Source organism: Furipterus horrens, unplaced genomic scaffold (genome assembly GCF_987537825.1).
Source record: "Furipterus horrens unplaced genomic scaffold, mFurHor1.1.pri manual_scaffold_6, whole genome shotgun sequence".
NCBI classification, from domain to species: Eukaryota; Metazoa; Chordata; class Mammalia; order Chiroptera; family Furipteridae; genus Furipterus; species Furipterus horrens.
The window spans coordinates 156,781,003-156,805,602 of record NW_028327176.1 but is presented as its reverse complement, the minus strand read 5'-3'; the positions used below and the strand labels follow the sequence as shown (position 1 = coordinate 156,805,602).

Sequence of the window (24,600 nt, the reverse complement as noted above, 5' to 3'; positions counted from 1 at the left end):
GAATTTTATACCACTGGAACTTTATATGGCACCCCTGCATTCTGCTCCATGTCTGTTAACTTGTGTGTCTTCTCTCCTGCCCCTGTTTTCTTACACAGGAGGGTAGAGACGCATAAGCTGTGACTTAGCTTTATACTATGTGGATCCTGACATATTGTAAGTTCTCAGTAAATGTTTAAATGAACTGAGCTGACTGAAAAGGTCAACAGCTTTCAGGTCAGGTAGACATGGGTTCTAATCACACCTCTGCCACTTATTAGCTGTTGAACTTTGGGCAAGCTATAGAGTCTTTCTGCACTTCACTTCCCTTGTTTTATAATGAGGCTATTGTGAAATACAGGAGAATAATGTAAATAAAAGAAAACAAGGACTTCCGGCCAAGATGGAGGCTTAGACGGACACGCTAGGTCTCCCTCTACAACTATAGTGGAATACAACTACTTCAAAACAAAGGATAACTAGAAATTCCAGAAAATAAAGCTACACGGAAGCCCAACATATGAAGTTATAAACCAGCGGTGCCATTTGGGCAGGTAAGAGTTAAAGAAGGCAAAGCTGCTTGCGGAGCGGCGGGGCGGGGCGGCGAAAAATCCTGGAGGCATTCAAGCCCCTGGCCTGCGCGACTCCTGCGCGACTCCTGCGCGACTCCTGCGCGACTCCGGCGTTGGGGGGCAGCCGCAGCATCGCCTTGAACAGTGAGGCCCAGGGGGGCGGGAGGACGGATCCCGGTCTCCTAGCTGAATAACTGTGTGAATCCATCTTGGACCCCCGCCCCCACAGAAAGCACCACAGGGCTGCGAAATAGGTCGCGCGCCTGCCGGTCGCTGATTTGTGACGCGTACGCAGGCACTGCCCCCTGCTCCCGACAGCCAGCCCAGGAAAACAAAACGCATCTGTCAAAATGAGGCAGGCAACTTTAGAAATACCGGTAACACAACTCACCAGACACCAGATAGAGAACCTGACAGATGAACAGATAAGAAACCTGTCAGAGGCTCAGTTCTGGGCCATTGTTATCAGGTGGCTTACAGAATTCACAAAAGAGCAGGAAAAAGATATGAAAGAAGCGAAAAACTTTCATAACGAAAGGAACAAAACCACATATGAGACAGATGGTGAGGAATCCAGAGTCCATTTCAACAAACTGGAATATGGAGAAGAAACTAGCAGTCAACCAATGCAGCGAGAGGAATTGGGAAGCAACAATGAGAGGATCAGAAACCTCTGGGACAGCTATAAAAGGCCCAACATAAGAATCATTGGTTTGCCAGAGAATGAGGAAGATGAACTAGAACTTGAAAAATTGAGTGAAAATATAATAAAGGAGAACTTCCCAGACTTGGGGAAGGGAATAGACTTGCAGGTCCAAGAAGCAAGGAGAGTTCCCAAGAGACTGGACCCAGGGAGAACCACTCCAAGACACATTATAATCAAAATGTCAAAAATTAAAGATAAAGAGAGAATCTTAAAAGCAGCAAGAGAGAAGAAAAGAATTATGTACAAAGGGGTCCCAATTAGACTATCAGCTGACTTCTCAAGGGAAACCCTACAGACAAGAAGGAACTGGCAAGAAATATTCAAAGTAATGAAAATCCAAAACCTACAACCACGAATACTCTATCCAGCGAAATTGTCATTCAGAATAGAAGGACAGAGAAAGTGTTTCCAGGACAAAATAAAACTGAAAGAGTTCATTAGATCCAAACCACTGTTATATGAGAAGTTAAAGGGACTGGTTTAAAAAACAGAAGCTAGGGAGATGAAACAAAGGCAAACGAAACAGGCAACGAGAGTGGAAAAGGAACTGTGGGTAAGGGAAATATAGTGGGGGGAGGTCAACAGGGAGGGGGAGTGGGGAGAGGGAGGGAGACGATATAGGAATTGGAGATCATGGTAGGAGGGAATGGAATAGACGGAGAGAGGTTGGGAGGAACTGTAAGCACAACTAATGGACATAATCTAAAAGGGGGGGACAACTGGAGGGAGGGGGCCACCAGGTGGAGGGGAGCAGAGGGAAGGGAAAGTGGCACAAATGTAATATTTTAATCAATAAAACACATTAAATCTTAAAAAAAAAAAAAAAAAAAAAAAAAAAAAAAAAAAAAGAAAACAAAATAATGTAAAATGCTTAGCATATTGTCTGGCACTCATTAAGTGTTCACTAAATGGTGGTTTAAAAGAGTGAATCAATCATTCCTTTTAAATAGCTAGCAATCTGTCTCTCTGTGTTGGCCATTTCCCATTTTGAATTGCTTCCTGATTATCATCAACCCAGTCATAACTGTTTTGCAAAAACTGGTTTTCCTTATTAAAGATTTTGCTTAAGTATTAAAAACACCATGTTTGGAGGGATATCTGTGTGTACAAGGCAGTGGGAAGAGAAAAGGAAAGATTATTTAAAATCATTACTTCCCCCTACATCAAAAATTAAATGGCGAATTATACTATTTGGGAGTGTTGAAAGACTATTAATGCAATTAATGAAAACGAACCTATCCCACTGAATATTTTTGAGTTTTAAATGTGATCAACTGCCTTGTTTACCTGGGATTCTCTTGGTTTTAGCACCATGTGGCTAGGGAAACCCATCCATTCTGGGAAATCCAGGACAGTCATTCACACTAATTTACTATAATAGAATAGCTGTACTCTTTTTATAAGAATCACAATTATGAAAAAATAAATATTAAGTGTACATCAGAAAGAATTCTGTCTATATTTCACTTCTAGGCCACACCTTTTAATACTAGTATGCCCCTGCACAAATGTCTTATCTCTTCTGAGCCTTAATTTCTTCATCAGCAAAAATGAGAATAAAAATACTTTTTTGCATAATTAGGAAGATTAAATAAGAAAATGCATGTGGAAGTACCTGGCACCAATAAAATTGTCACTTTTATTTGATTGTGTTTAATTATATAACTCTTTGAAAATGTATTGTCTTTCTTGAAATAATACAAAATTATGTCTAATAATAAGAAAAATAATGTTATAGATATCAAGCATCATTGATAAATGAACTATAAGATGCAATACATGTATTACCGTGGAAAAGGAATTTTTTTCCCCCCCCGGCCTAGACTCCTCCCCTTTGCCAGTAATATTTTTAAGAGCAAAAAATCCCCTTTATGATAAGGAACTATTTTAATTGAGTTTTATCTTAATCTTATTACTTTCTAACCTTTCCATTTAATCCATACATTTTCTGAGGAAAGTAGAAATGTTATCGGGAAGTATCTGTTTGGCTTTACTAAGTCATTTTTACACACTCCAACATCAATAACAGTCTCAGGAGCCACATTTATAGTACGCCTTTCCCCCTACGCATCAGTAAATGCATGGATGGTCTTCAGAGCAGTCCTGCAATGCCAGACTGGAGTAAGGTGGCATAGAGAGAATGCACTGGTAGGCCCAGTGATTTTACTGACACAGTTGAACAAATATCTCCTTTCAGGTGAGCTCAAAGGCATGGAATATTCCTAGGGTGGATGATCAGTTGTACCTGTGACAAGCACAGAATTTAAACATACGTGTGGTTTGTGTCCTTCCCACATTAAATACTACTGCACAGGCTCCAAGGCAGAGTCTCCAATGCCACGGACTGCAGACGCCTTCTCTCCACCTCCAGAAACCACCTTGGATCAGGGCTCCCCAGAAGATTAACAGTAATTTGATGAGGCAATCTTGAAGCTTTACTTTATGGGTGTACAAGGTCGTCGTCGTCGTCGGCAGCCGTCCGTCTCGAGAGACGATGGTGTAGCTTCTTAAGAGTCTATCTGCACCGCCGAGAATGGCTGTGCAGTCCGACTCAGGAGTGACGCGGTATCTGTCTCCTCCCGTGTTGAATCGACATCTTGCGATGACGCTGGAGTGTGCTCTCCAGTGGAGCTGAAGCTACAGAGCCTGGGCAGGGTGATATGGAGGGTCTGCTGTTGCCCATGCAGCAGACCCCCCCTCTCTTCGCAGCTGAAGGGTCCAAGGGAAAGACGGAGTCCATACAGCTTGGCTTCAGGTGCGCCGCAGGAGTTGCCGGTGTTGACTACAACGTCAAACCGCCTTAGGGACTCCGGCTCCGGATTTTCTGTCGGGGTTTACTCCCTTAGCCTTTCCCCTGAAGAGGTATGCCGCAAGGCAGCGGAGGTTTTTTGGAATCAGAGTTTTCCTTCTCTGGGTGTACAAGGTAATTACCTATGATTGCTACCAAAAACCCTTCCTCCAAAACAAAAACAAACAAAAACCATGCATGAGGAGATTAAACTTAGCTCTCTCTCAAGTAGTCCCAATCTTAGCCTTTAAACTTTAAATTTAAAAAAATATTTTATTTGTTTGGTTTTAGAGAGAGGGGGAGGGAGGGAGAAAGAGAACGAGAGAAACATCGAAGTGAGAGAGAAACATTGATTGGTTGCCTCTTCTATACACTCTGACTGGGAATCGAACTGGAGACTTCACTTTGTGGGATGACACCCAAACAACTGAGTCACACCAGTTAGGGCTAGTCTTTAAACTTGAAATCTTCATTAGGCCTATATATACTTGCACCCAGTAGTTTGAAAGCTCATTCTTTCTCTGACTTGGGAGACAAAGAGTTGGGGGTTGTAAGTGGGGAGTGGGGAAGACGCCTGTGGTTCAGGAATGGACCCACCCATTGACAGCATCTCTAACCAGCCAATCTGGGCCAGGCAGCTCTGGCCTCCAAAACATTCTCCAAGTGGGTCCTGGCTCTCACCTTTAAACATGGTTTCTGAATTCTTGTAGAAAGAGCTTAAAACCTGTATTTTGTTTGTTTTATTCCCTCAAGAAATGTATTAAGCATCTCTATGTGCCGCTATTCTAGGTGTGAGGAACAAAGCAAGTGTGAGACACAGACAGGGAGAAGACCAGGTTCCTTTTCCCTATCCAACAACGAACATTCTTGGTTTTACCCACAGAGGCAGGACACCTGGAGAACACACGGAGACTCACCTGCTCCCTGGTGCCTTCCCACAAGCACGTCTGCTCCCACCATGCAGCCCATCCCCAGGATGCAGACGACGATACCGATGAAATGCACAGCCTTGTATCGGATCAGCAGGAAGAACCAGGAGAGTAAAATCACGACCGGGATCACAAAACAGTCCAGGAGCTATTGGCAGGAAGGTAAAGAACAACAGGGGGATCAGGAGGAAGGGTTTCATGCAGTAAAGAAACATAATTTTAGCTCTGTAGAAAGGCTATTTCCCCTGAATGCAAGGTTTTGTGTAGAACCAGCACTGATGCAATTAAAACAGACTCAGAAACAAACTCAATTAGCTTTCCTTAAACATCCCCAAGAGGAAAAGGGGAGAAGGCAAATGGGTAAGACAGGCTGGGGCGGAGGGGTGGCGGGGGGTGGGGTGGGGGGGAGATTCTCCTGCTCCTACTGTCTCAGGGCAGCTTGGTTTCCTAGATCCCTCAGTGTCTTGACCCCACAGGAACACCTCGTATGTCGGGAGAATAGACTGAACCACTTTCAGTGGTTCAGCTGCTTTAGGAATAGATCTGGGAATGGGAAGTAAGGGGGCAAAGGTCTTACAATGATTCATAAATTATGAGAATATACACAAAAGTTGAACTTAATTTCTCTCAGATAACTGTCTTCCCACAAACAGTAAAAGTTACTTTAATGTCTTTGAAATGTCACTCTTAAAAGGAAAAAATTGCTCTAAATGTAAATACAAATATTAATCTCAGAAGTTTACCGATAACTTATAATGCTGTTATTAAAAAAAGAGTAATAAAAGCCATAATGTTGAACATAGTTTAGAAAAAAATAACTTTGATTTCATTTATTTTTTTAATGATGAAGCCCGAATTTATTTATTTTTATTTTTGTTATTGTCACTGGTTTTTAAATTTTTTAAATTGTATTTTTCCATTACTATTTAACCCCCTTATACATTCTGCACAAAGAGTGAGATTCCATTTGATAGCCCCAAGAGGTGGTGAAGAATTCACCCCAACCATGTAGTGAGAACATGGTGAAATGCTATCTGCATTTGAGTGCTAGGTCCTTGTTATAGCAGTGTAACCATGGGCAAATCATAAACTAAGGAAGCCTCAATTTCCTGTTTGTAGAAGGTAACAACTCCTACTGACTTTCCTCAAAGATCATTGTGAAGCTCAGAAATATTATGTGTGAAAGCATTGTGTAAATTACTCTGGCCTCAATGCCAGTGGATAATTCTGTTTCCAAGCATGTGCTCTGGGTTCCAAGATCTGGTTGTTTCTCCCACACCTTGGTAAGATGCAGTGACCCTTGGATACTCCATGCACAGCACGGTCTCTACTAGACAAATGTATGTCCCACTGGACTTCAATCTTCATATACTAAATGAGAAACTGATGATCTCGTCCCATCACCCAGTACAGCTCCTCTGCTAGAATCCTCTACAAGTGGCCCTGCCTCCAGCAGCCAGATACAGGACAGTGACCCCTAGTACTCCTTCACTCTTACTGCTACATCCTATTGATCACTGAGTTCTGTCAATTCCATCTTTTAAATGTCCCTCAGATCTATTCATGCCACCCTCTTCCACGTTCACCACCTAGACTAAGATATATTAATTGCAAAAATCAATATGGAATTACCGGAGGTTCATGAGAGCAGAAATATATTCCTAGTACCCCAAACCTTGTTGAGCTCATAAGAAGTATCCAATAACAGTTATTGAACAAATACATACAATAATTTTTAATACAGTAATCAGAAACATCAAAATAAAGCTCAAAAAATGTTTGTATACAGTAGTCCACCCCCCTTTCCCACAGTTTCGCTTTACCTGGTTTTATTTACCCACAGTCAACCACCATCTGAAAATATTACATAGACAATTCTAGAAACGATTCATAAGTTTTAAATTGCATGGTATTCTGAGTAACATGATAAAATCTCATACTTTCACATTTTGACCTGCCAGGATGTGGATCATCCCTTTGTCCAGGTATCTTCTGTATGTACTACTCATCTGTTAGTCACTTAGGAGCTGTCTCAGTTAACAAATCGAACATCACTCTATCGCACTGCTTGTGTTCAAATAACTCTTATTTTACTTATAGTGTTATAATTGTCCTATTATATTTTATTATTAGTTATTGTTGTTATTCTATTACTCTGTCTGATTTATAAATTAAACTTTACCATCGGTATGTATGTACCCAAAGAAACATAGTGTATATAAGGTCAGTACTTTTTGCGTTTCAGGCATTCACTGGGGTTCTTAGAATATGTCCCCCATGAATAAGTGGGGTTACTGTATTTGGAGATTGTCAGAGTGGCCTTTTGGCACTGCAAACAGCATTCAGAACCCCCTCTTTCCCTAAAGCTTTTTGTGACCTGGGCAGATCCTTATGCTTCTCTGTGCATTGGTCTTCTCCTTTTCAAAATGAAACAACCAATCAGAATGCATGCTGTCCCTGGGCTGCTGTGAGATGATAAGGTGATGAAGGGCCCTGTGATTAGTCATTTAACACTGTGATGGCTGGGGGCTGAGCCCAGACGAGACAGCACTCCCAGAGGGCCTGTGGCTGGTAGGACTGTGCTATGTAGCACAGAGTTGCTCACTGCATAGTAAATTGGCAAATTAATGATCCTACTTGATGTGGTAAAATGCTCTAAGGCAGGTTTTACAACTGGCCTCAAATGCTATTTAAGTATATTAGGAAATTTCAGTTTGCCAATGAAAACTGTTCACTGGGCATAAAACAGTCAGTGTTTTGTTATAAAAAGTAGAAATGATTGAATCGACAGTTACAATATTTAGCTTCATGCTCCACAATTGGGATTTCATTATCTGGCTGAAAGCCCTTGGCCAGCAGAACTGAGGGCCTCCATCCTGGATTACTGAAGGCAAACTAGGCCTTCACCCAATCTTTGGGGAGGGCTGACATGTCTTTTTTGGTTCTCAGCATCATTGGCAATCCCAAAGCACAAGATCAGTCCTGGGATCTATTCCCTTAATGGGTTGAGCAAAACAAACAAACAAACAAACACAAAACCAAAAAGCAGAAAAACTCCTTATTTGTAAATGGCAGATCCTATGTGTAGGGAAGACTCCTAGGAAGGACAGAGGGGAAAGAAGAATACAAATCCAAGCCAAGATCTCGGAGACGTGCTCAGCCAGGGAAGGTGGTGCCCAGCCTACAGAGGATGGTCAGTAAGGGGCAGCTGAGTGAATTAACGAATGGATGTCCACTGGCATCACTGACTGTCAGAAGGGACTTTAGAGAGAATAGGGCTGCTACGGGCATTTGGGGTGGGACAATTCTTCATTCTGTAGGACTGCCCCATATTGTAGAAAAACAAACTCCTACACATTTACAAGTGCCCCCTGGGGGCAGTATCTCCCCAGTTTAGAATCATTGTGACCCCTTTATTTAAAAGTTGGGAACTCAGAAGTTTCAAGAGAAGTGATGTGCTCAAGGTCATTCCAATTATCGGTACCAGCAGTAGTTCCGTCATGATTTTTTTAAAACAATATTTTAATGAAGATCAATTACAGAATTGCTACAGGTGGAGGTCTCACCATGATATCTGTAACTACAGAAAAGAAACCATTTGGTAGCTGATGTTAGAAAACAACTATTATTTTTCAGTTGTTTTTTGCTCCAGCCTTTCCCTTGCATCATATAAAACATACTGACAAAATGGTTTTCTAATAGTCTTCTGGTAGCTTAACTCTTCAGTTAAGTGAGTGTTAAAGTAATAAAAGAGAGAAGCATTATAATAGATGTCTGTTAAAAAAGAAAAAGAAACAAGTAACCTTCTGATTCTGTCATTAACCTGTTTAACATATTTACCTTTCTTTGCATACATTTCAATAGCCAAAAGAAAATTCTAACATATCAGTACCAAAAAATAAACAAATGAATATTGTTTCATCATCATTTTTGCTTTGAAAATTCTCAAAGAACATTAAAAATACTATGGGGAAAAAAAAGTGTTTATTACTTCTTAAATTGACATAGAATTTTTCCCCTTAAAAATTTAAACTAATTGTACTCTTCCCTGTCATTAATCCTCAGACGATACTCAGCAGAGAGGCCCACAATCCCAAATGATCTGATTTTACTGGTGGAGGTGCTGAGACACACCATATTTGATGGCTGGGGCAAACCCTCTCAAGCCATGGTGATAGAGCAAGGAGTAGTCTTTGAATAACGTTTACAGTAAATTGTATTGTTTACATTTACAGTTTGTAAAACACATGATATTTTTACTTAACCTTTGTAACAGCTGTTTAAGGGAGCTATAACTATACCCATTTTATAGATAAGAAAACTGAGAATATAAGAGTGAAGCAAGTGTCAGGGTTGGGGTTAACAGACTACTCTGGACTCTAGATGAGAATGTAAGTACACATTCCCTGGTAGAAACTAACTGGATGACTCAGAAGTCCACAGCTATGGGCAACTGGTGATTGGCAGCTTCATCACAACAATGCACCCTCCCCTACATCAAGTCTCGTGCTGACTTTTTTGGCAAAACATTAAATCACGCAGGTGACTCAGCTCCGCTACAGTCCAGATTTGGCGCTCTGCAATTTCTGGCTTTCCCCAAAACTAAAATCACCTTTGAGAGGAAAGAGATTTCAGACCATTCATGAGATTCAGGAAAATATGACAGGGCAGCTGATAGCAATTGGGAGAACTGTGTGAGGTCCCAAGGTGCCTACTTTGAAGGGGACTGAGGGAACATTGTCCTATGTACAGTGTTTCTTCTATCTTGTAGCTTCTTCAATAAATGTCCCTATTTTTCATATTACATGGCTGGATATCTTCTGGATAGACCTTGTACATTCACTTGATGTGTGTCTGTGTCTCTGTAACGTCTTTGTGAGTATATCTTAAATGACAGAACTCTGAAAGTCACTACATTTATTTGGCTGATTGAGGCCAAATGGAACTTAGATGATAATGTTGATACAATATTTTTGACTTACAGAAAGTCATTGCATAATCACCATCATAGAATGATAAGGTTGTGATAAATGCAGTTGTGCTATGTGACTCTCCAAATTGATGCAAAGTCATTAAATGAGAAAAATAAAATAAATCTTGTCTTCAAGACATATAAGACATATCTTATAACCACTCTTAGCTCAACAACCTCTCCTGTGATGTGATACTTTAGTAGGCCTGTCAATATCATATTTGTCATTGGATTACTCAATCCTTTCTCTCTCTCTGTCTCTCTCTATATTCTGTATCACTACCTGTATCTCACCTTTATGCAGATGGTATTGCCAACAAAACTCCCAGACCAGAGGCCTCTTTGAGTACTGGTTGATGAAGGAATTTGGTTTTATTAGACTTATTCTAGTCCATAAAAATGTGCTTACTGCAAAATGGCCCAATATCTCTTCATTTGTTTTTGAATTTGGGATGATATTAAATGAACGCTTTTAGGGCAAATCTGTATCTTCTTCCAAATTCTTATAGAACTTCAAATGAAATTTTGAATGTACATATTTGCATTTATTGTAGTTGCTGGAAAATCTCAGTTGGGGATACATTATGCATTTCAAAAAGGGCAAAATGATATTGATATCAGATAAATATAGTACAGGTTTTTGGTTTATTTTAATCTAAACAGAAAATGTAGATCTTCACATAGTCCTTAAAGTAAATGTTATATTTTAAGCTATTTTTAACTTTTCTTTGAGTTGGTTATTCAAAATTTCACCAAATTAATCCAAAGTATACAAAAACAATCATTTTATTTTTAAAAGAATGTATGGCTTAGCCTGAAGGTGCAAGAAAAGACCAGTAGACTGTATCTTTCTGTAAAAGCAACAAATGATTTCTTCTAAAGGATCAAATTTATAACTTAGATTTTTCCCCTTTCAAAGGGTTACTTTAATTCATAAAAAAAACAAACAATAGAGCATCATAAAGGTCATAAAGTCAGCATATCATGGTATTTCTGACTATGCTCTTAAGTGCTTTTAACATGGATGAAGATGTTGAGGAAATATAGGTAACTAAATTGACTTATGCTCTTATATGCTTTTAACCTGATGAAGATGATGGGTTAATACAGGTAACTAAAATGGGAGAATTGCTCTGAACATTAAAAACAGACATTTCAGAAAATCTCCAAAGCATTCCCATTTAGTACTTATAGACTTAAACACTCAGCATGTCTTGTTCTTTATCATTAATTAATAGCCCTTAAATATCTTCAGAAAAGCTGAGTATTGCATTATGTTTCTGCTCTGATACAATTTTCTATATTTACAGGTTGTCTTTTGTGTCTATAATGACATAGGTAATGTTTTCCTCAATAATGATGGATGCTTGTGGTTCAAATCACTTACATCTCCACTCATCTGGATTCTACTTGAGAGAAAATAATAGCTTGACCCATTTGGAATGGCTGTTTTTCTAGGTTCAAGTGTTTGATGAATATTTACATTTCACATGGTGCACCTTAGAAGCCCAAGGAACCAAACGGTGAATGGACACCAGCATAATAACATTAGGCCTGGGTTGCAGAGGGCAGTGTTGTCTTTTATCTCCCCTTCCAATTTTAACTTAAGCCTAAACTTTCTTAGACAAATAAACTGGGGAAAATGGGCATCAAGCCTTGGACTCTGTCTGAGGGGTCTTTGCAGCTAGGGACAGTTCTTACCAATCCTAAAGCAGGCAGAAAGGAAACATTCTGAAGATGGTTCTTTTCAACCCTTTTGTTTCCTTTTAAGGCATAACAACCTAACCAAGAGGTGAAACCCCCAATTAGGTATCAAATTAGCTATTTTCTCTTTGGAGTGGAGCAAGGATTGGAGAAAGAGGAACAGTCTCTATTCTCCCAGCGTCTGGAAGGGAACGGAAGCCTTTCCTGGCCCGGGTGGTATTGTGGGGAGAACACGAGTCCCTCTACGTCCCTTCCATACCATACTTGGTTTGGGGAACATATATGTTTCTTGATTGTAGATCTCAATATCATAATATTAGGCATAAGAATCTCTGAAAAGAGAAAGCATCTGTAAGAATAAAGTGTTAACAATGGTTATCTTTGGCTAGGATAACTGAATCCTCTCAACCTCACTTCCCCAGTCTTCTGTGGTATCCAAACGTCCTCTGTTGTACCCGTACTACTTTCAAAGTACATAGAACAGCGCATGTTATGAGAGTATAAAAAATATACAAGAGTCAGATCAGTCTTTCTCAAAAAGAGTGGATGGTTTGTAAAAAAAATGTAAGACAAAACAGAAAGCTGCTACCCAACTGTTCCCATTACAGTAGAGCATAATGAGGAGGTGACCTCATCCCTCTTTCTAATTCTCTCTGCCCAGAAGAGGCTCCTCTGCCAGCCGTTAGCTCCTCATTAATGCTCCCCTCAGGCTATTCACAGGGAGAAAGCTCTCCTCCCAGGGCCCAGCTGTCAGAGGCGAAACCTGAGGCAACTGGTAGGTGATTCCAGGAAAAAGAACATTTCCCTATTCTCCCTTCCTCTGCTTCTAATTGGCAGTCCTCTGTGTTTCTAAAAGTGGTATTTATTATAAATTAATCTCTGTAAGTAAAACTGAATTGTTAACAGGAAAGGATCTTTAAAAAGACAAACTTCAGTTACACAGATACAACAAAAGCCCTCTTTTGGCTGGCAGTCCAGTTGAAGAGAGTGGAATATAATTTGAGAAACACACATTCACACTTAATCAAGAACCATTTTAATTCAGTGGCCTGGACATGCAGCTAACCCAGAGGCATTTTAAAATCCAGGCCAGAGTGCAAATCTTTGATCTGGAACAGATTTTTCTTGTAGGCACTCTCACCGCCTCCACCCCTTCAGACTTTTTTTCCTCCCGGGGCTATTATATTCATAACACCTCTCCCATCCCCCCCAAAAGCTCCATACCTTTGGACTTACTGGTTAGGCTTTACCTTCTTAAAATATTCATGTTCGAGGTAGCCATGTTTCCACTATGTTGCCCCAGAACACTAAAGTGATAAACTGTGCTGCTGTTTTGACTATACACCAGCCGTTTTCCAGGAAATGTCTTATTTTCAGGATTTAGAAAAATATTCTAACCAAACGATTTTTCTTGTTTCCACTGATAAGGATTTAAATGTGTGAATTTTACATGTTCCCTTGTGCCAGTTCATCAGAGCTTCCTACGTGTTAAAGTATATTCTCTTTAGATTTTTGGCTTCAGCTCTCAAAGGCAAAAAGAAAGAAAGAACAAAAGACACGGCCATGTGCTGAAAATCTGGGACAAGTACCTAGAAATCTAGGTGGCCACCGGAAGACAGATAATCAGGAGACAGAGGTTCTCGAGCTCCAACACAGGGGAATCTGCCTTGGGTGAGAGCAGGGCTGTCCCGGAGGACAGATTCTCTTTTGGGTTGAGCATCACTGGAGTTTTCCTCAGGTTTAAAAACAAGCTCTGATTATCAGCCAACTGGATTCCAAAAGTAGAAGGCAAGGAATGAACATTTCCTGGGGTCTACCAAACACCAGGGGCAGTGCTAGGTTCTTGTTTTCCCATATTACAGATGAGAAAATGGAGTATTAAGATAATTGGTAACGGATTTGAAATCACATGGTTGTGTCAGAGCCAGGATGTGATCAGAAGTCTGCCCCTTTGCTTACACACAGCGAGCTGAAGCAGCCAAGCCCAGGAGCAGGGGTCTAGGCCAGGCTGGCCTGAGCTCAGTCCAGCAGGCTGTGGACTCTCTGACAATGAGAGCACTCTGGGAGAGATGCCCGACTCTGGGGATATTGAAGAAATAATCATGGGTTGTCTGCAGTTTTTTAAATGTTAAAATAGGTGACGGGTATAAAAAAAAGCATATGAGGATTTGAATCATTTGCTTTTAGTGACAGGTCTCTGACACTGTGTGGCTACCTTGAGTGTTTTTGGAGAAGTGGTCGCCTTAAGTCAGCCAATCACTACAGACTCATATTTTTTATTTATGGAATTCATGCACATAAGAACATTAACAGTAACGTTAAAGAAAGTACACATTTCAAAGCACATATTGAAGGAAATGAACATCTTCTGATAAAATATTAATTCTACATTAATTTTGCATTATTTTTTATTCCTCCCAGCATTAAAACAGCAGGGAGAAACCATTTCAAAAGCTAGAGGAAAATATCTTGTGCTTCTGGGGTCTATTTCTAGGTCTAACTCAACTATTACAGGTTTTGTTTAAAAAAAAAAAGCAAAATAAGATTTTTTTCACCTTATTACTTGTCGTTTATTTATTCAGTCAGCAGGTATTTATGAAATGCTTGCTGCATGCTCGGCATCGCTAGAGGTGCAGCGGATACCAGAGTGAACAAAAGTCTCTACATGTAGGTCCAGTGGACAGTGTTCAACACACACACAGTCTTCCTCCCAATTCACAGCCAGTTTCCTTCCTTAAGGAGTTGCCTGGCACTGAAGGTGATTCTGCTCTGAGTTTTGGGGACCCTCTACTCCTGCTCCCTGAGTGACCTTGTTCTGGCAGCTATCTGTGCCCCCCTGGATCGTCACCCATCCCCCTCTGCTGGCTGTATTCCTCTGCAGCAGAGGCACACCCATATCTTACCCATGGTGCCCTATTGCTCTGTAGCTATTTATCTCACCCTCTTCACAGCCTTCCAGAAAGATTCATCTACAGTCACTGTCTCTGGTGTCTTGGCCCCATTCATTCTTCAAACCACATCAACAATGACACGTCCCTTTGCCGTGATCACCAAAGCTATACTGCATGGCCACTTCTGACTAAAGCTTTCTGTAGCTTTGGTATTATTGACCACTCTCTCCATGAATTTTTTCCCTTCCTGATTTATCTTTCTTTTTTTCCTCCTACATCTCTGGCACTTTCTACCTTCTGTCTTTTGGGGGACTCATTTTTTTCTTTTTGTCCCCCCAAGTTGGTGTATCTGAAGGCTCAGTCCATAGCACTCTCATTTTCACATTCTACATATGTCAACCTCTGGCTGTCATCCAGCTCTTACTTCCTTTCCTGTCAAACTTCTCAAAAAGAGTTGCCATTCAGTCACCAGATATCCCCATATCTTCAACATGCATTCAACCCCTCAATTCAGTGCAATCTGGGTTCTGTTCCGAAACGCCACCAAAACTGCTCAAAAATACATCCTCCGTTTTGGAGCCCAGCAGACACATTTCAGTCCTTGCCTCCCTCAACACAGCACCTGACACTCCTCTTTCCTTTGGTGTCCTTACTGGTCAGTGTCTGCCTGTCATTTCATGCCTCCTTCACAGCCTCCTTTTATGGGTGGCCAGCCTGTGGGCTCCTGGATCTACTCCCATCTCTCAAATACTGTGATCCCAGGATTTCACCAGTGTCTCTTATTTCTCCAAATTTATCCTGAAGCATATTGTCTACTGTTCTGGCTTTAAAAGTCATCTCTGTGCTGATGACTTCCAGATCTACATCTCAAATCTGGATCCATTTCTTAACTCTAGAGCCATATTGCTGATCCAGTGTGGATGATCCAAAAACGCCTGCAGCTCAGCATGGTTCACACATAACTCATATCTTTGTCCCTAAATTGTTCCTTCTCACACGATTCTTCCCTCAGTGAATGGGTCCACGATTTTCAGCACCATCTGTATGGAAATGGCTTCCAAATATACAATTCCAGGACAGAGCCTGCTTTCAAAATGACACTTAAAGAGAACCACTGGAACAGGCTGGTCGCACCATGAGGGGCATCCCTCTAAGTGAGAGCTTCCCAAAGTGCTCGGCAGGCCATTCTGAGCTCCTCCACCTTGCCAGTGCCCACTGCGCGCTGCTATGGCTGCACCTCTAGCAGGGCCTGTGCGCTCAGTCGGCGGGGTCCTGTCCGTGCATATAGGATAACCTCTTCTATAGCTGCCTGCTGTGTGCTCAGGGCGCTCTGGCTTCAAAATGATGATATTGTGAAGCGGGAAACTCTTTCACATCCATGTCATGTCCATCCACTCTACCTCTTTTCCAGTTATGACCACAATGGTCTACATTGGATTTTTGTAAAAAAAATAAAGTAAAATAAATGAAGACTAACTTTTTTTTTTTTTTTTAATAATTCCAGTCCCACCTCTCTCCTGCACTCCAGATATACACCCAATCACTAATACCAAGCTCTGAGTGGATGTCTAACATGAAGCTCAATAATGATAAGGGCTATGGGGGAAAATAAAGCAGGGGAGAGGTTCTGGAGTGCTGAATGGGGCAGGAGATTGTGATTTCAAATAGGGTCATCAGGGAAGAACCCACTAAAAAGGCAAGAGCTGAGCCAAGTCCTTAGGTGCACATTTCATTGCCTGGTAGATAGTAGATACTGAATGAATGAATAAGATGAAAGCATTAGATAATTTTTATTTCTCTGAAACCATCTGGAGAGATTTGCTGTCATTGAGGTGACTAGTGCTACCTAAAGCTACTTAGTGAGATGATTTTGGCCATGAGGAGCTAAAGGTGAGCACCTCATGCAGTTGCTAGTTCTTGTCATCATTCTCTAGTGCAGATGGTGTCACAATTCCTAAGCTGATGCCAAAGCCTCCTGCCTGATAGCTGCACTCTTCCTGTTTAAAAGCTCTTGAATTGGAAATGGCCCTCAACACAGAGCAAATAAACAGGGAGGACTGAAGAAGAGGGACAAAAATTACTCCTGCTATTTTCTTATATGTTGGTATTTTTTTTATGAATTCTCATAGTCTGAGTCTTTAAAAGCATCAGCAATTTTAAAATGACACCCTTCAGTCTTGAAGTAGCTAGCAGGCTTTTATACTGATGTGATTTATGAACAGACACGTCTCTTTAAATGCATTGCTAAGGGAAGCAGGCTATGCACTTTTTTCATTTTCTTTTTCTAGGTACAAGAATACACTCCAGCTTCAACCATTTAAGGCTGGTGAATGTTCTGTAGTGTTTGGGTACTTCTGTTAATGCAACCAGTCCTGGCATGGAAATGTTTGCACGTGCAAATGTGCATGGCAGACAATACCAGAGTGTTCCTGCCAGGAGCCCATCTAGGCTCCATTGAGAACACTGGCATCTTAGTAGCCACAAAGAGGGGAAAGCTCCTCACCAGAATTCTCTTCTCAAAGAGTGGAAACATGAACACAGATGGGCAAGAGGAGCTTTTCTTTGTGATGTGTTTCTGGTTCTTTTTAGAAAAGTCCCTCAAAAGATCAGTGCCTTCAAATCTACCTGGAGAATGGGGAGAAATTGAATATCGCTTCCAACAGTATTAGTTTACTACTGTTTCTGTAACAAATAAACACAAACTCAGTGCCTTAAAACAACATATTCAAGGAGGTGACACAAAAAAACTGAAATTATCTTCTGGAGGGCAGGCCCCTTGTAGTACAGGCTTCCCCTGCTAGGTGAGTGTTCTAGGAACTCATCTGTACCAGTGTACCAGCTGGTGTTGTAAGAGGCTACATGTGGCATCAGTTAATTTTTTTTTGAAGACTCTTTCAATGTGTTTGCCCATTTCATGATGGGTGATTTATGAGCACACTTGCCCAAACTGCACTGCATGTTCAGCAGTATTTGACCAAAAATGGCATGATTCCTGTGCCCCACCCTCCTTATTCACTTGATTTTGCCCTGAGGAACTTTTTTGTTTCCCAGGTAAAAAAAGTCTTCAAAGGAAAGGTGTTGTCAATGTGGAAGAAGTGAGACAAAAAACAGCAGAAGCACTAAAAGACATCAAAAATCAACAAGTTCAATACCTGTTTTGAGCAGTGGAAAAATGTCTCAATAGGTGTATTGCATCAAATGGAGGGTACTTTGAAGGTGACTGAAGTTTAAACATATAAGAATAAATACACAATTTTTTATAAATAAGTTCCATTTTTTGAGGTCCCCCTTGAATTCATTATCTTACAATTCTAGAGGTCAGAAGTCCTAAAATACAGGTGTTGACAGGGCTGCAGTCATCTGGAGGCTCTAGGGGAGAATCCCTTTCCTTGTATTTTAAGTTTCTCTAGTGTGCCTGCATTCCTTGGTTTGTGGCCCCTTCCTCCATCTTCAGAGTCGGGAGTGCAGCATCTTCAAATCTGTCTCTCTTTGACCTCTGTTTTCATTGTCACATCTAGTCTCTCTTCTGACCCCTGCTCCCCTCTTCAACGGACCTTTATGATTAAATTGGTGCTTCTCAAATAATTTAGAGTAACCTAATCATCTCAACTTCATTAATTTATTCACATCTGCAGAGTCCCTTCTGCTATGTAAAGTACCATATTTACACATTTCGTGGATTAGAACTTTCATGTCTTTTGAGCACCAGCAATGGTCATGCATAATGAAAGATGTGCCTTAAAAATAATGAGAAAATTTCTTAAAGGGACAAATACTGCCACTTATTGAACAGGAGAGCATGTGGGTGTTTGCATATCTGATCTTCTTTAACACACTGAAATTCTTTCATCCAAATGTGGTTGTCATTAATGGTAGTCACTTGGGAAGGTCATAAGTATATATTAATGAAGCTCTTATTCCTTTTTGAAATTGCCTTCAGAATGCTCATTGTAGTATCCTTAAGGGAAGCTCATTCTTTGAGAGTAGGTTTTATTTTTTTGGAAGAAAATTCAAAATGTTAGATTAAGTCCAATAAAACTTACTGGATCCAAAGGAAAGGTAAGTTATAAAGAAACTTGCTTGACTTAAAATTGGCTCTAAAATTTTTTAAAGAGAAACTCTAAAATATTTGAACAATGGTAGCTACATTAAGTGTATAATAAATAAGCACCTTGAAGTATAATATTGATTTTAATGTATAAATTTTGCTATTTACTAAGCCACTGTTTATATCTTATATAGGAAAATATTATTTCAAGGACAGTTTTGTTTGGAAAGTAGAGAAGTTTATGTAAAAAGATGTTTCAAATAAGATTATTTGGAGTTTGTTTACTCTTAATTCTCATGTTACATTGTCTAAGCTAACTATTACAAACTAGCTCTTTTCAAGTATGTTATCTTTTCATATTGTGTTCTCTAAATCCTTCATAGGGTATAGCATTGTTTTTTTAAAATGAACCCAAAACTAGATCATTAGTTTTAAAAAATCCTCAAGTCTTTTATCCAATACAGCAAATCTTCAATTTATATTTCATCATATTTGTAATTTTTAATGTTTCAATAAACCAGGGAAGTAATTACCTGGAGAAAACTATAAGAAATGATCAATAACATTATTTATAGGATTTTGCTTGGGGACAGGCAGGGAGGATGACTGGAAATAAAAACATGATTCTAAATTTATGTCAAAAGATATCATATCTATAAAAGTCACTAAAAGGCCAAATGAACACATTAGCCAGTGAGTACATCTAATTGGCAAGATCTTACATGTGACTAATTTGAATACTCTGAATTTTTTAAATTTAATTAAGATTAGTTTCAATCAAGACTTATAATTCATAAATTTCCAAAGTAAAGAAAAATTTGAGTTTTAAATTTTTATTTCCTTAGCCATTAGAAAACTTGTTTGCAATGCTATGCTTTCTCTCTCTCTCTCTGTTTCTCTCTGCCTCTCTGTGTCTATCTCTGTCTCTCTTACACACACACAGACACAAACACACACACCCAGAGGTACTCACTAAACCTATTTGCAATTGCTTATTTGAATAAATGAAAACATTGATTAAAACTATTTGTACAATCATCTACCCACTATTCCACCAATGTGGGTTAATGTTAATTACCAAAATATCATGTTTGTAGAGAGCATTCATGTTTGCGAGGTCTAATACAGTCAGTCAATGGTTAGCGGGTAAATCTGTGTGACCATAAGGTAGCCTTGGGGATGTCCATGGTTGGGTCTCACGTGTCTTCCCAGCTGCCCTATTTTCCCTTATCTACCAAATATTCTAGGCTACGAAATTTGAGCACTAACTCTGAAAAATATGAATCTTTGTGTGTGGTATAATATTGAAATATAAAAGTGTTTCACTTTTCACAAACAGTATATGGAAAGAATACTAAGGAAAAAATCAAGTTATTATTTATACTACAAAATAATTTTTCAATTTACTAGAAGAAACATTGTGTATTTCCCATCATGTTAAAAATAGACATCATTTACAAACTGTATTTGGAAGTACTATTTCAGGAACATGTTCATTGTAGAACAGGCATTTCATCTGTACCATAAGAAAAAAATTTCTTGATTGTACATGTCAAGCAACAGCATTCCAGGGCTTTAAGCTGTTGAAAATTCCGCTGTTTTATGCATTGTTCTCTTGACATTGGTGAGCATTTTTATGATCACTATTTTGAAGAGTCTGTTACCTTTCTTTCATTAAAATCTATTGTTGGAGTTGTTTGGCCCCTGATACTGTGAGAACATGATCCCAAATAGAATACTACCATCTTTGCTTGTAGAATTTCTCTTGACATTTTCCCTCCAAAATAAAGTGGGCTGAAAAAGCTTTGTACCTAGCAATGATTTCATTAATCTTTATGTGATTTCAACTCTGTTGACCAGCAAAGGGTCTTACCTGTGACAGTAATTAATCAGTGGCAAAGCCAATTGGAATGTGGGTTTCCTAACCTTCTTGCTGTGTCTCAAGTAAGTTCTTTCATCTAGATTATTTTGCATGCAGCTGTGAACATTTTCATCACTCTTCTTAAATTTTATACCAAAGAGTGAGAGTTCATGAGAGGATAAGATTTAGGCAACATGTATCTTTTAATTTTTTTCCTTAAATTCAATCAATGGAAAGAATACTCTAAGTGGAAAACACGTGAGTAAAAGGAGCTGTGTATATTGAGCATCTACTGCACACAGGAGGTCTAATCAGTAGTTTTGTCCCCAGTACTTAGCCATAGCATTGACATTTTGTTTTAATCAGTAGAGAAACCTATATGCCAAGTCTATTCACATAGCTTAAACTTTAGACTTCGCAGACAAGTAAGAAGGTACAAACTACCCAGCTTTTCTCTGTATCTGATACAATTTAATTCTGAGCCTATCTAAAAATAATCGAGGACCCAGAGAGACCTGAGAGTTACATAAAGCAACGAAACAAACTGTTGCATGTATATGTGGTAGTATGTGGTCCATGTCACACATGGGATTTGCATGTGTATGCCATGTAGAATCTGCTTCAGGGTTGTATATCACATTGCAAATTGGAGACGCTGGCTTGCACTTGGCTAAAACGCCAAAGCCAGAGCAGTAGGGCAGAAAAAACATAATCAACTTAGAGGGATTTCTTTCTTTTCTCTTGTACCTGATGAAAAGTTCTTGAATGATGGGAAGAGCTCTGAAATACCTGCTGTATGAAGGAGGGGATATGTTAGCAGTACAGACCCCTTCTGAATGGATTTTAGCAAGAGTAGTGAAAATTGTTCCCAATGTGGGTTAATGTTAATTACCAAAATATCGTGTTTGAAGAGAATCTTCTCATTACACTAGTTTTATCTACTTGCATTTTAATACTACATGGCTGCAGAAAGATGAATAATCTTTGGCAAGAAGTCATAAAGCTGTTAACTTCTACTGAAATGGTTTATATAGCACAGTTATAAAAATAGTATAGCTTTTAGAATTTAACTAAATGTCATTGCTAATCTGTCTCAAAGTAACAGGCATAACCTGTTTATTCTGTGCAAGCCGAGAGATACAAATCCACAAATGTGTCTTTAGAATGAAATCCTTATAAATTCAACATCACGGTGTTACTATATCGCTTTGTACTTTCTAATAAAGAAAACAGCTGGGTTTCTTCACTTCAGCGTCTCTCTTCATTATCTTTCTCCTCAATAAATACTGTCTCTTTTGCCATTGCTAACTTTCTTTAGCTTTTGACTATAAAGGGAAAGTTAAAATATATTATATATATTTTCCCAAAAGATGTTTAACATTATTAGCTATTAGGGAAATACAAATTAAAACTACACACCTTTTTGAATGGCTAAAATAAAAATAACAATAACACCAAAATGTTAGTGAGGATGAGGAGCAAGCAAAACTCTCATACATTGTTTGTGAGAATATAAAATGATACAGCAACTCCAAAAAGTTAAGACAGTTTTTAAAACAAACTAGCCTCTTTATATACAATCAAGTATTAACCCTTTTGAACATTTATCCCAGAGAAATGAAATCTTATATTAACACAAAAACCTGCATGTAAGTATTCACAGCAGTTTTATTTGTAAAAGTCCAAAGTTGGAAACAACCCAGATGTTTAACGGAGTGATGAGTAAACAAACTTGGTATATCTATACCATGGAATATTACTCGGCAACAAAAAGAAACAAACTGTTAATACATGCAACAATTTGGATGGATTTAAGGACATTATGGTTAGTGAAAAAATGAGTTTCAAAAGTTTAAATATTGCATGATTCTATTTTAAAATAGAATCATACAATATTTTGTATGACAAAATTATACAGACGGAGAATAGATTAGTGGTTGCCAGGTGACAGGGAAGAGGGTGTGGAACTGAAGAGACTTCATAGGGGTACCACAAGAGAGGTAACAGGACGGTTCTGTATCTGGACTGTAGTAGCCATTACACAAACCCATGGCATATCTTGGAGATGCTGAGGCATAAAGTCCAGGTCACTGTGATAAAGCCAATATCACAACAAAACAAGTCACATGGATTTTTTGATCTCTCAGTGCATGTATAAAAGTTTTGTTGACACTATGCTATTGTATATTAAGTGTGCAATAGCTTTATGTCTAAATAAACAATGTACTTATCTTAATTAAAAATAATTTATTGCTAAAAAGTGCTAACTGTTCTCTGAGCATCTTGGAAAAATGGTGCTGAAGACTGGTTTAATTCTGGGTTGTTGTGAACCTCTGATTGTAAAACACAATATCTGTGAAGCACAATAAAATGAGGTATGCTTATACGTGGGATCAAATTGCATAGAATTATATGCATGCACACACAGACACACACACACACAATGGAGTGAAGGAACAAGGGATGAAAACTGAGTAAGGTATGTGGTCAAGTGAACAGTATTGTACCAATGTTAATATCCTGGTTTTAACATTATACTAAAGGCATAAAAAACTGTCACCATTGGGGAAAGTTGTGTGAATAGTTCAAAGAACTCTATATTTTTGCAATTTTTTGTGTGTCCATAATCATTTCGAAATGTGTTTTTCCTTTCAAGCTCCACGTATCAATTGTTTGTGACATTCTATTGTAAGTTTGATGAATGAGCTGAAAGGGCAAGAGGATAAAGCAAGGGGGCCTCTTCCAGTCTGTTTGCGCTATATCTGTCATTCAGAGAATCAGAACACAAAAGTTATCTGGTGCTCTGCCAATTGCTAATGAAGACTGTCCTGTTCAAACACAAGTGCTTTGAAAAAGGACTCTTGGGTTACATTCTGTCATTTCCTCCCTCAGAAACCTTCATAGCTGTCTTTTACTTAAAAAATTAAGTCACACTTTTCATCCAGGCATTGAAGCCCTCCTACAGTATGGTCCCAGCTTAACTTTTCGGCTCTGTCATCATCTATTCCCTTACGAGCACCCATGACTTCCATCTGTTCTCCATACCACAGCATGAGTTGACCGTAAAACTCACGTTTGACTTTCCACAGCACTTAGCTTAAAGACTCCAGCACTTGCCCTGGCTGTCAAGACTCATTGAGTTGGGCCCCTGTCACCTTCCCATCTACTCCTCCTTCACTCTCATGTCCAGCCACATGACCTTGTCCACAAGCTCATCCTGGCCATGGTCCTTCCTACCACAGGGCTTTTAGCATGTTGCCATCTTGGCTGGGGTCTTTTTCCTTCCCAACTAATCTTCCACTCCTCTTTCGGATCTCAGTTCCATCATCAGTTCTTTAGGAAATTCTCCCTCAACTTCCCAATTTAGGTCAGATTGTTTTCACATGTGGTCTGAGAGAACTAGGATACTTTCCTTTAGAACACTTATTCTCAGTTATAATGATACATCCATTCATTTGGCTGTTTGACCAAAGGCTGTCTCCCCCATTTGGCTGGAAACTCCATGGGAACACAGACAGTATTTTTGCTCACAAGTGTGTTTACCACCTAAAACATTGTATTAAACGCAGGAATATTCAGCAATTATTTTTTAAATGACTGATGAATCAAACATATTCTTCAGGTTTCCTGTTCCCAGTCTTCTATCACACTCTTCATTCCAGCTACAAAGCTGTACACATATTTTATCCAATCTTATAGACTCATCTGAATAGGCACATTCTTGCCTTGGCAAATAAACATCATCTCTGCCTCCTTTGGAAGCTGTAGCTCTTAGTTGTCTGTTCTAATACCTGGGGTTACTATTTATAAAGATAATGTGCCTCTTATTCCCTTCACAAATTCATAAACTCTTGGAGGGCAAGGTTGATGAATTTCTCTTCACATAATCTGCAATAACTAGCATATTTTTCAGAAGCTTAATTAAAATATTTTTCTTATTGATTAATATGAATAAAAACTAAAGGCAGAGCACATATTATGTGCTCAATTAATATTTATAGGAGCAAGGGAAAATCATTGTAGGTCCTTGTTAGTTCTACCAATTTGCAATGAGTAAACAGAATTAAGTTACTAAATAGCACTACAGGTACGGTTCTCAGAGAAAATGTTTTCTGTTCTGACCATTGTTAATTTGTATTCGGTTTATTTG

At 39.2% G+C, this 24,600-nt stretch overlaps 1 protein-coding gene across 1 annotated transcript in view; it reads right to left on the bottom strand.

Moving 5' to 3' along the window:
- The window catches only part of SLC35F1 (solute carrier family 35 member F1), a 370,047-nt gene that overhangs the window by 42,523 nt on the left and 302,924 nt on the right, over nt 1-24,600 (bottom strand). Inside the window, exon 4 of the mRNA XM_090279788.1 lies at nt 4,963-5,122. Coding sequence (XP_090135914.1) covers nt 4,963-5,122 — 160 coding nt within the window. The remainder of the gene's footprint in view (nt 1-4,962; nt 5,123-24,600) is intronic.